The sequence below is a fragment of the Poromitra crassiceps genome, assembly GCF_964638095.1.
Source record: "Poromitra crassiceps genome assembly, chromosome: 8".
NCBI lineage: Eukaryota > Metazoa > Chordata > Actinopteri > Beryciformes > Melamphaidae > Poromitra > Poromitra crassiceps.
This window is the reverse complement of record NC_139629.1, coordinates 24,354,464-24,369,167: the sequence shown is the minus strand read 5'-3', so window position 1 is coordinate 24,369,167 and position 14,704 is coordinate 24,354,464. Positions and strand designations below refer to the sequence as shown.

Below are 14,704 nucleotides of genomic sequence, written 5' to 3'. Positions count from 1 at the left end.
ATGTGGTGTATGTACTTGATATGGGTTTTCTTTTTCTTCTCTCACAAACAAAGCATTGTGTATAATTTAATTTGACTATAGACATCTTAGTCTCTAACGTGGCATTTCTCTCTCCACTAGGTTACTATGATGGCACCTTGTTCCACCGTGTGGTGCCGGAGTTCATCGTTCAGGGGGGAGATCCCACTGGATCAGGGTCAGGTGGAGAGTCCGTCTACGGCCGGCCATTCAAGGTCAGGCTCCCGTCTCCACTATTAATATGACTTCATCATTCTGTCAGGCAGAGATCAGGTTGATAGAGGATATCCACATTAGAGGATATCTCAAAAAACTTCAGTTTAATACCAAGAACAACAAAAAGATAAATCAAAGCAAAGAAACTTCCCAGTAAATAAGCATTTGGCAAATTGTCTGTTTTAGTTGGACAGTAGGATAACTCTGCTATTGATTAAATGCAATGATACTAACCACTTCTAATTTGTTTGATAGGGTAATTGATAATATATTTAATATTTATATATTTTTTTCGACTTCTTCAAATGTGAATAGAATAGGGGTTCTAATTGGTTTGATGATAACGACTCAAGGCTCAAGCCTGTTTCATTTTCACAAAAGTTTAGAATGAATCACTTTTTGGTATATAGTAATACAGTATCAACATCAATAGTATATCAACCCCTTCATGCCTTCATGTTTGTGCAATCAGCTCTCACAGATGGAATGCCCCAGAAATATGTTTCAAATATGTTTTTCTTTGCTGCCACCTTTAGGATGAATTTCACTCCAGATTGCGATTCAACCGGAGAGGTTTGGTTGCCATGGCAAATGCTGGTCCACATGACAATGGAAGTCAGTTTTTCTTCACCTTGGGACGTGCCGATGAGCTCAACAATAAACACACCGTATTTGGCAAGGTAAACCTGCAGAAAAGAATTGCTGTGACTCAGATAAACATTTGCTGTCTTTTATGATGAAGATAAGAGCATTTTGTGGTCTTATGTGTCCAGAATTAGCCAACAAAACTACAAGTTACATACATATAGTACCCCTCTCAGGCCTTTGTAATTTCCCACAAAATAAAAGCAAGATAATAACAGGAATTGTCCTTTACGTTACTACTCTTAAGTGCTTTCCTCCCCCCAACCATCCCCAACGCAGGTCACCGGAGACACAGTTTATAATATGCTCAGATTAGCGGAGGTGGAATGCAACAATGAGGAAAGACCGTTGAATCCCCACAAGATCAAAACGACTGAGGTATGTCCTGCTGTTTTCATCCCAGTCCACTTACTTTATAATATCACACCTGAAATTGAAATCACTGAGGTAAAAAATCCATTGTCTCTTTCAGGTGTTACATTCTCCTTTTGATGACATCGTTCCTCGTGAAAGTAAGAAAGCCAAGAAGGACAAAGAGGAAGGAAAGGAGGGAAAGAAGTCACAGTCAAAAGCCACCAAGTGAGTGATCACACTTCACCTGTCGTCGTGATTGCACGGGATCCCCAATTTGACACTGTTACTATTATTGTTGTTGTTGTTGTTGTTAGTTTATTTATTTGCACATATTAAAATAAAATAACAAACAAAATTAAATAAGTGGATAAAAAAAGATTGTGCAGGTAGAGACAGGAAACCCTGATGGGCTTATTCAAGGTCTCTTACCTAAGAAATTATACCAATATTAACAACAATTTCATCAATGCATACAATATACGGTAAACAAAACCAAGGGAAAAGAACAAGCTAAGTTTGTTTGTTTGTTTGTTTGTTTGTTTGGCTTAAAATCAACATATATTTATAGGAACTTCAGTCTGTTATCGTTTGGAGAGGAAGCTGAAGAAGAGGAGGAGATGGTGAATCAAGTCAGCCAGGTATGAAATCTTAAAAACTAGTCTCTTGTCTGACTGTCAGCAAATAAATAGCCGTGTAATTCTTCAGGATTTATAGGTTTCAAGAGTTCATTATCAATTCACTACAATTCACTGGATTGTTGCGTTTGGCCTTCTCTGCTGTTGATTCTTATGCCGTCCACACGGACGATGACAACATCCACTTAAACAAGAGACTCTGTGAGAAAGCACTGCTGGTATTATGACAAATGGTGGGTTTTACTGACTAGAAATGAGATAACCAGCTTCACAGTCAAGCAACACACCCACAAAGATGGCCATTTTAGTGTGTTTACATGCACACTAATAAACTGTTTATTAGCGGATTTCTAGAGTTACCTGATTATTCAAGTGTCATGTAAACAGCTTCCTTTACCGGATAAAGGCTGTTAACAGTTTATGAGAAAACCCATAAACACACCTAGGTTACTGCTGAGTCATCAGGTTTATTCATTTGCCGTCAATGACCACTCACGCACTTTGAGGTGAGTTCCTGCTATTTACTAAGTTCATGTAAACATGGAAATCACATTATTACCAGTTACCAGATTATTCTCAGTTATCCGTTTATTGTTTGCATGTAAATGGACTCATTGATTCCAACAGAGAAGAGTGATTAAAATAGGAGTTTTAGACAGGAAAAGCCCCATCTTTTATCTTGCTGTTACAAGATTGTAATCTTATTTATTTCCAACCTTTAGTTAGGTAGGCCTAAATCTACTACTAGCCAGGTTAGATGGAACCTTTTATCTTAACTCCTTAACATACTGTTAAAATAAAACAATTTCCCAACACAGAAATATCAACATTTATTAATAACAAAATTCAGTCAAACATGGCTGTAAATTGTGCTAAATGTTTCGTACCTTTTAGTCAGTGTGCAGATTCAACAGTATTGTCATCCAAACTAACGATGGAGTATATTGACATTGATGTGGCTGACATTGTTGCCATATTAAATTGCATTAAAACAGATTATTACACGGCCTGGTTGAATGCTTGATTCTGATTGGTCAATCACAGCATTCAGTGGTCTCTTATGTTCGTATGACACACCGCTGCTAGGAATATCAGACTGGTATATCAGGCACGTGTTGGTCATATTAATGCGGACAAGGGAGTCCAGTCAATTTAAGAAGCTCATTTGCGACACCCTGTGGCAAAAAAGTTAGCTACAACAGTCTGTTAAAATGCCACGGTAACGTTAGCCTACCAAACACCTCTCTCTTGGATGGCGTGGAGGTGATCTGATCACTCTGAAGGGCTGTTATTTTCCAATAATGACCAGCTCGCTGTACACTATAGGTTGAGGCCACGTCTCGTCATAGACAGTCCGCATGTCTGGGAACGCCCATAAAATGTTAAATGGCTGGCGCGCGAGTGGGGTAAAACCGCCCATATATCTCATGGGCTGACTCACCAAAAGATGGTGCTGCGGCTCTAAACTACATGTTTGGGGGTTCTAGAGCAGAACACAAGACGTCTGCTCAGATGTGCGTTTACTGCGGTGGTTAAATCCCCGATCGTGTATGCCTGGGCTGGACTATCAGCTAAATTCTAACTTTGCTGAATGGATAGAACGGGGGAATTTACCCCACCCTGACCCCGCCCCCAGGCTAACCCAGTGTCTATTGTGGGCGTTCACCTGTATGGGCGTTCCCAGACATGCGGACTGTCTCTATCCCTTACTTACTTACTTAATTAATTGTTGTAAAAAAGGTAATGGTTACTTTATCTGCTCACACCATGTTCTTCCTCCATCAGAACCTAAAAGGAAAAAGCAAAAGCAGCCATGACCTACTGAAAGACGACCCCAGACTGAGCTCTGTTCCAGCAGTTGATAAGTATGGACAATAATAAACATGGCATTGATGATCCTCACCATATCCTGTCCATGCAATGTTAAATTGACCCATATTCATTTTGCCTTAAAAGGAAAAATGAGAAAGGGACATATGGAGACACCGCTGAGGTAGGTTGAACAAAACGACAGTTCTATATCTTTGCACCTGGACGTGTCCCATGCTTGCTTTTGTCTCACTATAAATGTCCGTGTGTTGTGTCAGACGGACGACGATGACATTGAAGAGGACATGGATCTGGACGGAGAGTATGACTCGGACAAGAAAGAGAAGATGAGACAACTCGTCTCTAAAAAGCTGAAGAGAGACAAAGGCCAAGAGAAAAAGACGGAGCCCATTGAGGAGGAGCATGAGAAGAAGACCAGTCGCAGGTAAATGTCCCTGTGACTGACCCAACCCACTTTAGATGAAACCACGCCCACTTCCCACTTTCCTATGGACATCATTCTGGTGTGTGGTGCCTTGTAAGCCCATATATGGGCTGAGCATCTATTGAGTCAAGAATCAGAAGAAGAATACAGTACAACCCTCCACAGCAGAAATGTGAACCCTGCTGTGTTTTCTACGTATATCCAGCAGGTGGCAGCCTTGCTTTACAAATACTCTGTTAATGCTTCGGTCACTTGCAGCTCAGGCAGTGTCAGTGTAAAGTTGTTCTACGTGTAATGCAGAGAAGCAGCCTGGTGGGGGGGCTGTTGAACTGCATAGTAGATCAGAAATAAGGTCAAGCACTGTGAGCAGCCTCTACAACTTTGTTCTGAGATGAGGCTATAGAGAGACAGGACTGAAGACCTTACATCTTTTAAGATGACAGTAACTGAAGAATAACCTCAATTCATATTCACCCTTACTGTGTGGCCAAATGAACACATCTTCCGGCAGCCTACTCTTAAGTTGATAGGCTAGATATAAGGACAGGAGAGAGAGAAAACAATCCTAAACCAAAAGATCCTTCTTGAAATGAGCGGTGCATACATTTAGTAAAAATGTGCATGCTTTCATATTGAATACCAAATAATACAAAAATGGTAGGCGTCAAAAGAAAGAATACGGTAATATGATTTTGTGGCTATGGTTCTTCTCTTGGACCGAGCTCGACGGTCGACCCGTTTCCAGTGTGTCAAGGCCTACTGCCATTATCAGCCAAGCATCCTCCAGCACTGTGCCTGATGCACGCACACACACACACACACACACACACACTCGCACACATCTTAGTTCTAGCTCACTGGACCAACATCAATGGACCTGGACCCGGCCGCCAAGGCCTGCTATGTGAAACAGGAATGTTGGCACTCAAACCAAATGACTTACTCTGCTGTAGTAGAAGCAAACAGCAGCCCTGCCTGAGCCAACAGTGTCGGTGAAGATGAGGGCGCGAGGCGAGACAACGCTAGCATGAAAGAGACCCGCGGAGAATGGAGAGGAAGAAAGAGGTGGCTGCCGGCGCCATTTATCTTTCATCTCTCTTTGATGCTCACAGTGGGCCGGTTATCTCCGCTCTGTATCCTCTCAGCAGGCACCGCCCCTCAACGCACTTCATCATCACACCCTCCTCTCATTAGCAGGCACCCCTCTACACACTTCATCATACTCTCTCATTAGCAGGTACCCCTCTACACACTTCATCATACTCTCTCATTAGCAGGCACCCCTCTACGCACTTCATCATACTCTCTCATTAGCAGGCACCCCTCTACACACTTCATCATACTCTCTCATTAGCAGGTACCCCTCTACACACTTCATCATACTCTCTCATTAGCAGGTACCCCTCTACACACTTCATCATACTCTCTCATTAGCAGGTACCCCTCTACACACTTCATCATACTCTCTCATTAGCAGGCACCCCTCTACACACTTCGTCATCACACCCTCCTCTCATTAGCAGGTACCCCTCTACACACTTCGTCATCACACCCTCCTCTCATTAGCAGGTACCCCTCTACACACTTCGTCATCACACCCTCCTCTCATTAGCAGGTACCCCTCTACACACTTCATCATACTCTCTCATTAGCAGGTACCCCTCTACGCACTTCACCATACTCTCTCATTAGCAGGTACCCCTCTACACACTTCACCATACTCTCTCATTAGCAGGTACCCCTCAACACACTTCGTCATCACACCCTCCTCTCATTAGCAGGTACCCCTCTACGCACTTCATCATACTCTCTCATTAGCAGGCACCCCTCTACACACTTCATCAACATACCCTCCTCTCATTAGCAGGTACCCCTCTACACACTTCATCATACTCTCTCATTAGCAGGTACCCCTCTACACACTTCATCAACATACCCTCCTCTCATTAGCAGGTACCCCTCTACACACTTCGTCATCACACCCTCCTCTCATTAGCAGGCACCCCTCTACACACTTCATCATACTCTCTCATTAGCAGGTACCCCCTACACACTTCATCATACTCTCTCATTAGCAGGTACCCCTCTACACACTTCATCATACTCTCTCATTAGCAGGTACCCCTCTACACACTTCATCATACTCTCTCATTAGCAGGTACCCCCTACACACTTCATCATACTCTCTCATTAGCAGGTACCCCTCTACACACTTCATCATACTCTCTCATTAGCAGGTACCCCTCTACGCACTTCATCATACTCTCTCATTAGCAGGTACCCCTCTACACACTTCATCATACTCTCTCATTAGCAGGTACCCCCTACACACTTCATCATACTCTCTCATTAGCAGGTACCCCTCTACACACTTCATCATACTCTCTCATTAGCAGGTACCCCTCAACACACTTCATCAACATACCCTCCTCTCATTAGCAGGTACCCCTCTACACACTTCATCATACTCATTAGCAGGCACCCCTCTACGCACTTCACCATACTCTCTCATTAGCAGGCACCCCTCTACGCACTTCATCATCACACCCTCCTCTCATTAGCAGGTACCCCTCAACACACTTCGTCATCACACCCTCCTCTCATTAGCAGGCACCCCTCTACACACTTCGTCATCACACCCTCCTCTCATTAGCAGGCACCCCTCAACACACTTCGTCATCACACCCTCCTCTCATTAGCAGGCACCCCTCTACGCACTTCATCAACATACCCTCCTCTCATTAGCAGGTACCCCTCTACGCACTTCATCAACATACCCTCCTCTCATTAGCAGGTACCCCTCTACACACTTCATCATACTCTCTCATTAGCAGGTACCCCTCTACACACTTCATCAACATACCCTCCTCTCATTAGCAGGCACCCCTCTACGCACTTCATCAACATACCCTCCTCTCATTAGCAGGTACCCCTCTACGCACTTCATCAACATACCCTCCTCTCATTAGCAGGTACCCCCCTACACACTTCATCATACTCTCTCATTAGCAGGTACCCCTCTACACACTTCATCATACTCTCTCATTAGCAGGTACCCCTCTACACACTTCATCATACTCTCTCATTAGCAGGTACCCCTCTACACACTTCATCAACATACCCTCCTCTCATTAGCAGGTACCCCTCTACACACTTCATCATACTCATTAGCAGGTACCCCTCTACACACTTCATCATACTCTCTCATTAGCAGGCACCCCTCTACACACTTCATCATACTCTCTCATTAGCAGGTACCCCTCTACGCACTTCATCATACTCTCTCATTAGCAGGTACCCCTCTACACACTTCATCATACTCTCTCATTAGCAGGCACCCCTCTACACACTTCATCATACTCTCTCATTAGCAGGCACCCCTCTACACACTTCATCAACATACCCTCCTCTCATTAGCAGGTACCCCTCTACACACTTCATCATACTCTCTCATTAGCAGGCACCCCTCTACGCACTTCATCATACTCTCTCATTAGCAGGCACCCCTCTACACACTTCATCAACATACCCTCCTCTCATTAGCAGGTACCCCTCTACGCACTTCATCATACTCTCTCATTAGCAGGCACCCCTCTACGCACTTCATCAACATACCCTCCTCTCATTAGCAGGCACCCCTCTACGCACTTCATCAACATACCCTCCTCTCATTAGCACTAATAGGATAAGGAGCGGGCCCCCAGTCAGTTGTGTGTGCTCTGACTGACAGCCAGGCCAATGCAGGCAGACTGTAGTATATTAAACACAAGCGCAGATTGTTTTGCTACAAGAACTGTAACCCAACACAGTGGTTTGTCTTGGCAGGGAATGAAAGAGCAGGCTGGTAGGTGCAGTGTTGGTCCGGGACAAAGGGGGCATTGTTGGTGGGTGAGCCCCTCTCTCCCACCAGTGCTTTGCTCCGGCTTTCTGCCGCTCTGGACGCAGGGAGGACCACGCTGCTATCTAGTCACCTGGGAAAGAGGAGAGCATGTTAAAAGCACTCACTTTTCTTTTTCTCCTAGTTCTGTCTGATTGGCTTTACTGATCGCCCAACTGAGCAGGCCTCGTTTACTTCTTCTTTCATGCTCAAATCTATGAGATGTAGGCTAAGTGGAGGACAGTGCTCTGGTTTGCTGTGTGTCCCTGCAGCGAGTCTTTCTCTCTCTCTCTCTCTCTCTCTCTCTCTCTCTCTCTCTCTCTCTCTACTGTATGCCAGCTTCAGTTGGGGAAAGGTAAAATGGCGACTATCTTTCCTGAAAAGACTATCTTCCATTGCTACTGCTGCCATTGATGATATGTGGAATATCATCTGGTTGTTGGACCAGATGATATTCCACTGCAATATTCCAAGATTGCAAAAATGATCAGGCTTCCCAAAGAATTGTCTATTTGTGGCTGGCTGCACCCAGAAATGGGTAGACTTTAACTTAAAGATCAGTTATATCAAGTTATATAAAGGGTATATATCATTTTGCCATCAAAAAAGCTGGTTAGCTGGTGTTGGCGCTTCTTGCTAAACTTGAATGCTCATATATTGGACACTTCTTTTATATGACTATTGATTAACACATTCACTGCCAGCAGTTTTTTTTTTTTACTGTAGGTAGCTTCTGCCAAGGTTTTTTTTTGAGGATTCTGGCTCATCTTTCAAGAGCCGAGGATTATTTTCTGCTAAGATTTTGTGAACACAAAATATCTCAAAAGAACTAATAGAATGTGTGCTTTCTCTGTCTAAAAGAGTTAGTTTGTAGAGTTAGTAGTTATGTAGGCATTAGCAGTTGAATACAGCATGGTTTCAGCGTCTGAAAATTTAAGCTGAGATAAATGGCTTTTTGTGAAATTCGATAGAACAGTCACTTTAACCATTTATTTTTGGCGTAAGACGTCAGACATCTAAACAATAGTTTTGAACAGTAATTTCCTCCATAGCAGCACCCTCACCCCCCTCTCCTTCAAACTCCTCCCTCCGTGTGTGTTCTCCTCCTCCCTCCGTGGCTGCAGCGGTACAAGCGAGGCTCTGCCTGTCTGTGCTGCCTGGCTGCTGGCGGCCGCTCTTTGGGCGAGTCTGCATGGGGCTCGTTCGTTTCGGTTGTGAGCTCAGCTGGAATGAAGCTGCGTGCGATTGTGGGCTTTCCGCCGGTGTTTCAAAGTGTGTTGCACCCATAATCTATTATGCAAATTTGCAATCCCCCACCGCCAGCTCCCAGCGCGAAAGCGAAAGCGTTTTCGCCAATCCATTTTACACTATGAGAATGGTTTCCTCGCGCGTTCCCCTGCAGTTTTGGCTCGGCTTTTTCTAGTCTGGAGAGCACTGTCGCCACTTAGTGGGTCGGTGGAATGGGTTGTACACGTTCGGTGGCTCCCATATTTTTATAGGAGACGTGGGGGGCGTTGATCCACGTCCCACCGTCAACATTTTTTTTTTTTTTTTTGACGAGTTGACTCGTCAACGGCAGTCAACCGTTGGATTTTTTTTGACGAGTCAACTCGTCGACGGCAGTGAACGTGTTAAGTCTGGTTCGCTCTGTTTGAAGTAGGCCAATCCAGGGCCTCTTTAGGGGGGCTTGCTTTTATAAAAGACACTACTCACTGAATGAAGTCCCAAAAGCAGTGTATGTGGTAGTAAAGCAGTGTGTATGTGGTAGTAAAGCAAAGCAGTGTATGTGGTAGTAAAGCAGTGTGTATGTGGTAGTAAAGCAGTGTGTATGTGGTAGTAAAGCAGTGTATGTGGTAGTAAAGCAGTGTGTATGTGGTAGTAAAGCAGTGTGTATGTGGTAGTAAAGCAGTGTGTATGTGGTAGTAAAGCAGTGTATGTGGTAGTAAAGCAGTGTGTATGTGGTAGTAAAGCAGTGTATGTGGTAGTAAAGCAGTGTATGTGGTAGTAAAGCAGTGTGTATGTGGTAGTAAAGCAGTGTATGTGGTAGTAAAGCAGTGTGTATGTGGTAGTAAAGCAGTGTGTATGTGGTAGTAAAGCAGTGTGTATGTGGTAGTAAAGCAGTGTATGTGGTAGTAAAGCAGTGTATGTGGTAGTAAAGCAGTGTGTATGTGGTAGTAAAGCAGTGTGTATGTGGTAGTAAAGCAGTGTGTATGTGGTAGTAAAGCAGTGTATGTGGTAGTAAAGCAGTGAGTATGTGGTAGTAAAGCAGTGTGTATGTGGTAGTAAAGCAGTGTATGTGGTAGTAAAGCAGTGTGTATGTGGTAGTAAAGCAGTGTGTATGTGGTAGTAAAGCAGTGTGTATGTGGTAGTAAAGCAGTGTGTATGTGGTAGTAAAGCAGTGTATGTGGTAGTAAAGCAGTGTGTATGTGGTAGTAAAGCAGTGTATGTGGTAGTAAAGCAGTGTATGTGGTAGTAAAGCAGTGTATATGGCTGTGGGACACAGCGTTAGCTGCCTCTGCCAGCAGGCTCTGGCTCACGTCTCTGTCTCTGGTCATGGCTTTTCACTTGGAGCAGGCAGATGGTAATGACACAATTGCACTTTCTGTTATTTTTTATCAGCTGTTATCACATGAGTAGGTAAAAAAAAAAAGAATTAAAAAACAAATTTGGCGTTGCCGTAGAGCAGCAGACATGAATGAAACGTGTGCATTGACTGCAATAGAGTCGTCAATGCAATACTCAATGAAAGCACCTCGATCATCACATTGTCCGCACGATGTCCCTGGACAGTGTCTTATAAGATGACTGTCACGAACAGCAACGCCAGACTTGGGTAATGATTGGGTGCGTTAACGAGAAAGGCTGACCGTGTGTGTGTGTGTGGGTGGGTGGGGGGGCAGAATTTGAAGTCTTTGCTTAACTTGCAGCCTCGTTACCTTGGTCTCTCTGGTAAGGCACTGTATAAACACCTAAGATGCATCATTACTGCGGTCTGTTTGTTCAACGCTGCCAAAATAGGCTCCCTGGTTGTTGTCAAAGTCTTATAGCACTCTGAAATGTTAAAGTGATCAACACTTGCCCTGAATTGTAGACCCCCCCCCCCCTTAACCCATTGATACCTGATGCAGCATTTGTGTGTGTATCCCTTTAAGACGTGGTTCGCGGTCTTAAAGGGATACGCACACAAATGAGGGATATAGAGAGCCGCAGGGATGACGTATTTTTGTAGGCTGAATGCGGAAGTCCCGAACTTCCTGGTTCAACACTGTTTCTGTCTATGGGATTTTTGAATGGGTTTTTGGCGTGATGCTTCAAATAAGGTCTCTGGGCAACGCAAGTTTAATCAAACGCGAACCAAGGTTCAGCGGGATAATCTTCACACATGAGGACCACTTTCATGAGTTTTGAAGCGTAAATGCGAGCCCTAGAGGTAAAAAGCTCGTGCTAAGCTAATCCAGAACTACACACTGTCGCATAGGCTTCCACGTCACGTCAACACTCAACCTGGACTGTTGTTGATGTGTGCACTGATTACCCCGGGCTGAACGGGGCTGAACCAGGTGAGGGAAAGAGAATTTCCGTGTTCGCCCTTTGAAGTGGTGACGTTATTGACGTATATATCCCCATCGACTCAACAGTGTAGTCCCATTTAGCCGTTTGCTAGCTAGCCGCCCTTTTAACGGCACATAAAAGCTTCAAAACTCATAAAAGTGGTCTTCATGTGTGAAGATGATGTTACTACCATCTGGTTCGCGTTTGATTAAGCCAGCGTTGCCCAGAGAGCGTATTAGAAGCATCGCGCCAAAAACCCATTCAAAACTCCCATAGGCGAAAACTGTGTTGAACCAGGGCTGTTAGCATCGATGATTTCCGGACTCGTTACTGCGGCTCTCTATACACTAGGGTTGTGCGATGTCACCCAAATATCCATCGTGATTGTTTTACAGTGAAACATCGTGATTAACGATGGCATCGTCATTTATGCCATCCGCCGCTGCAATGCACGTTAACAGCAGGACAGCTGAGCTCTTCATGAGAACGACAGGCAGGCTACTAGCTACTGCACAGAGCCAGGCCACTCAAGCAGTGAGCGGCAGCTACTGCTGTAACAGCTAGCAGTAGCCTAGCTGCTGCTGTTGCTGCTGCTGCTGCTGCTGCTGTATTTCTCTCTCAACTCGCTCAGTCTCCTCAACTCTCTCTCTCATTAGGTTCAAAAGCCCACGCGAATCTAACGTTATATCTGCCAGTAATTCTGTCAGTTTTCTGCCAGCTAGTTAAATTCACCACACACACACACACACACACACACACACACGTTGTTGGTCAGGATATGTAACGTTAACGTTAGCATATTTGTTTTGCGCCGTTCAATATTGCTAGTGCTGTATCAACTTCAACTTTCACTTTGGAAACAGGCGAGTTAAATTCACAGTTGAAGACTTGTACTCACTTTGGGTTGAAAACAGGAAAGTCTTGTCTTGTCTTAAAAGTGTTCACAACAAAATAACTGACTTCTCATGCGCGGGGGACGCCCCGGCGCCATTAAACAAGCGGCCCCAGTGCAGAGAAGCATTAGAGCGGGGGAGGGGGAGGGGAGGCTTCTCTGAGTCTGAACTGGGTGCGCTCGTTTAATGGTGCCGGCGCGTCCCCCACGCATCACGGTAAGTGGACTTGGTATTTTTTATTATTAAAACGGCAACAATTTAATTCGAACAGATAATTAATCACGATGATCCGATGTAGAAGGCTCAGAGGTCGATGGGGGGTCGGCCAATCACGATGGGCGATGCCATCGTCCATCAGGTATCAATGGGTTAAGACAATTGTGCTCAGTCATGCTTTCAGCTCGGCAAAGTTACTTAGTATATGTATAGTGATGGTACGAAGTTAGTTAGGATACTTTTGAATGTAGGCTGTAGTTGTGGTTGTATATTTTATTATAAGTGGCGAAACAGTTAGTTGATCCTTCTGGCATTCTGCCCTGTGTCTTATGCCTACCCCACACTACAGGATTTTCAAATCCTTGAAGATTATAAAAATCTTGAGACCCCACACACTACAGGACAGAGAGAGCCGATTTTTTAACATTTCAATCTTGGGACACACACACAATCGCGTCTGTTCAAACGCAACCCCACACACTAGAAGATTATGCAGAAGATTCACCTTGGAAGCAGGGCTCGACGTTAACTTTTAAAATGCCTATTCAGTGTGCGCACCGGGTGTAGTAGTAGTAGTAATAATAATAATAATAATAATAATAATAATAATACATTTGTGTCATTTCGTTTTCTAAACAAATCTTATTTTTTGTTTTTATAATGCATTTGCACTGAAAGGATTTGTTTAACTAATATTTGCGTGGACAGCCGCGTCCATTCGGGGTGTAGGCCTACTGTGCACAGCCAGGCGAAAACCGTCTGCACAGGTGCCTTGTGGAGGAGGGGGCGTCTGCTGATTTGACTCACTTTTCTGTGTAGGCTACATGCTTTGCAGTATAGCATTAGTTTTCCGTCCCGTTCAAAGACGCACGGGTATTTCACCTCGAGGACAATTTCCTCGTTCTTTGTTTCTGTGCGGGGCTGCGGGCGGACCAGATTATTTTGCGAAAAACTGTAATGGAAACGCAGCTACTACTGGCTCTCTGCTCAAGATGCAATCGCCTGTCGGGTTGTAAATATCTAACATGTTAGATATGCACGATTCACAATCGGGAAGAGGCAGTCTTCCCGATTGTGAATCTTTGAACCCCACACACTACAGGATCTTTTGGGAAGATTATCTGCCCGACGCGCTTCAAATCGGGACGGGGGAATCTTGACCATAATCTTGCAAATTATCCTGTAGTGTGGGGTAGGCATTACTTTACATTTTTCGTAATAGCTGATGTAGCTTAACCTTGCAAGGCAGCTGGATTCACGTGGGATTCGGCAGGGTCAGGTTAGGTGGAGCTGTCTTATGCCACTATGTCATTGGTTCCCAACCTTGGGGTCGTGACTCCAAGTTGGGTTGTATGGAATTCCAATGGAGTCACCTGAAATTCCCCCCTTTTATTTTATTTTTTACATCACAAACACAATTTAAATCTACGGAAGAGGATTATGGCCACATGTGAAAAGATTATTTGAGTTCTGATTTTAAGTCAGAATTCTGAGAATAAAGTTAGAATTCCGAGAATAAAGTCGGAATTCTGAGTGTGATGTCAGAATTTCTGAAAAAAGTACGAATTCTGTAGCCTGGTTAAAACCATCCAGATCCGTGAACTCATGTTCTGTTTCGTTATTTGGATCCATCTGAACTCTGAGCCAGTCTTTCAGCCAATCAGAGTTGGATCCAGTCAAATCCAAATCCCTTCGGGAGAACAGCAAAAGCATGTTTTCCGCCGAGAAGCTCTGCTGTTGCATACTCCTGTGCCAATCAGGCAGGTCCCTGATTGGCCCGTCCGCGTTGTGGATTCTGAAAATGCCCGCCCCGGGGCGGAGGCCAGATGGTCCCGCAGAACGAAACACCAATGTGAGTTCACGTGACCGGATGGTTTTACCAGGCTAAGGATTCTGAGATTAAAGTCAGGATTCTGCGATTCAAATGAGTATTCTGAGATAAAAGACAGAATTCTGAGTTTCAGAATTCTGAAGAGATTAAAGTGAGAATTGATGTCATCATCACTGATGTCCACTCGAGCAAAATGTGTCATGATGATGTCAC

General features: G+C 44.4%; 1 protein-coding gene across 1 annotated transcript in view; it reads left to right on the top strand.

Annotated features, from left to right (window-relative positions):
• cwc27 (CWC27 spliceosome associated cyclophilin) overlaps nt 1–14,704 on the top strand; it is a 59,772-nt gene that overhangs the window by 4,479 nt on the left and 40,589 nt on the right. The window contains exons 3-10 of the mRNA XM_083641941.1: nt 121–233; nt 771–914; nt 1,159–1,257; nt 1,352–1,458; nt 1,802–1,871; nt 3,654–3,733; nt 3,825–3,861; nt 3,956–4,122. Of these exons, the coding sequence (XP_083498067.1) occupies nt 121–233; nt 771–914; nt 1,159–1,257; nt 1,352–1,458; nt 1,802–1,871; nt 3,654–3,733; nt 3,825–3,861; nt 3,956–4,122 (817 nt within the window). The remainder of the gene's footprint in view (nt 1–120; nt 234–770; nt 915–1,158; nt 1,258–1,351; nt 1,459–1,801; nt 1,872–3,653; nt 3,734–3,824; nt 3,862–3,955; nt 4,123–14,704) is intronic.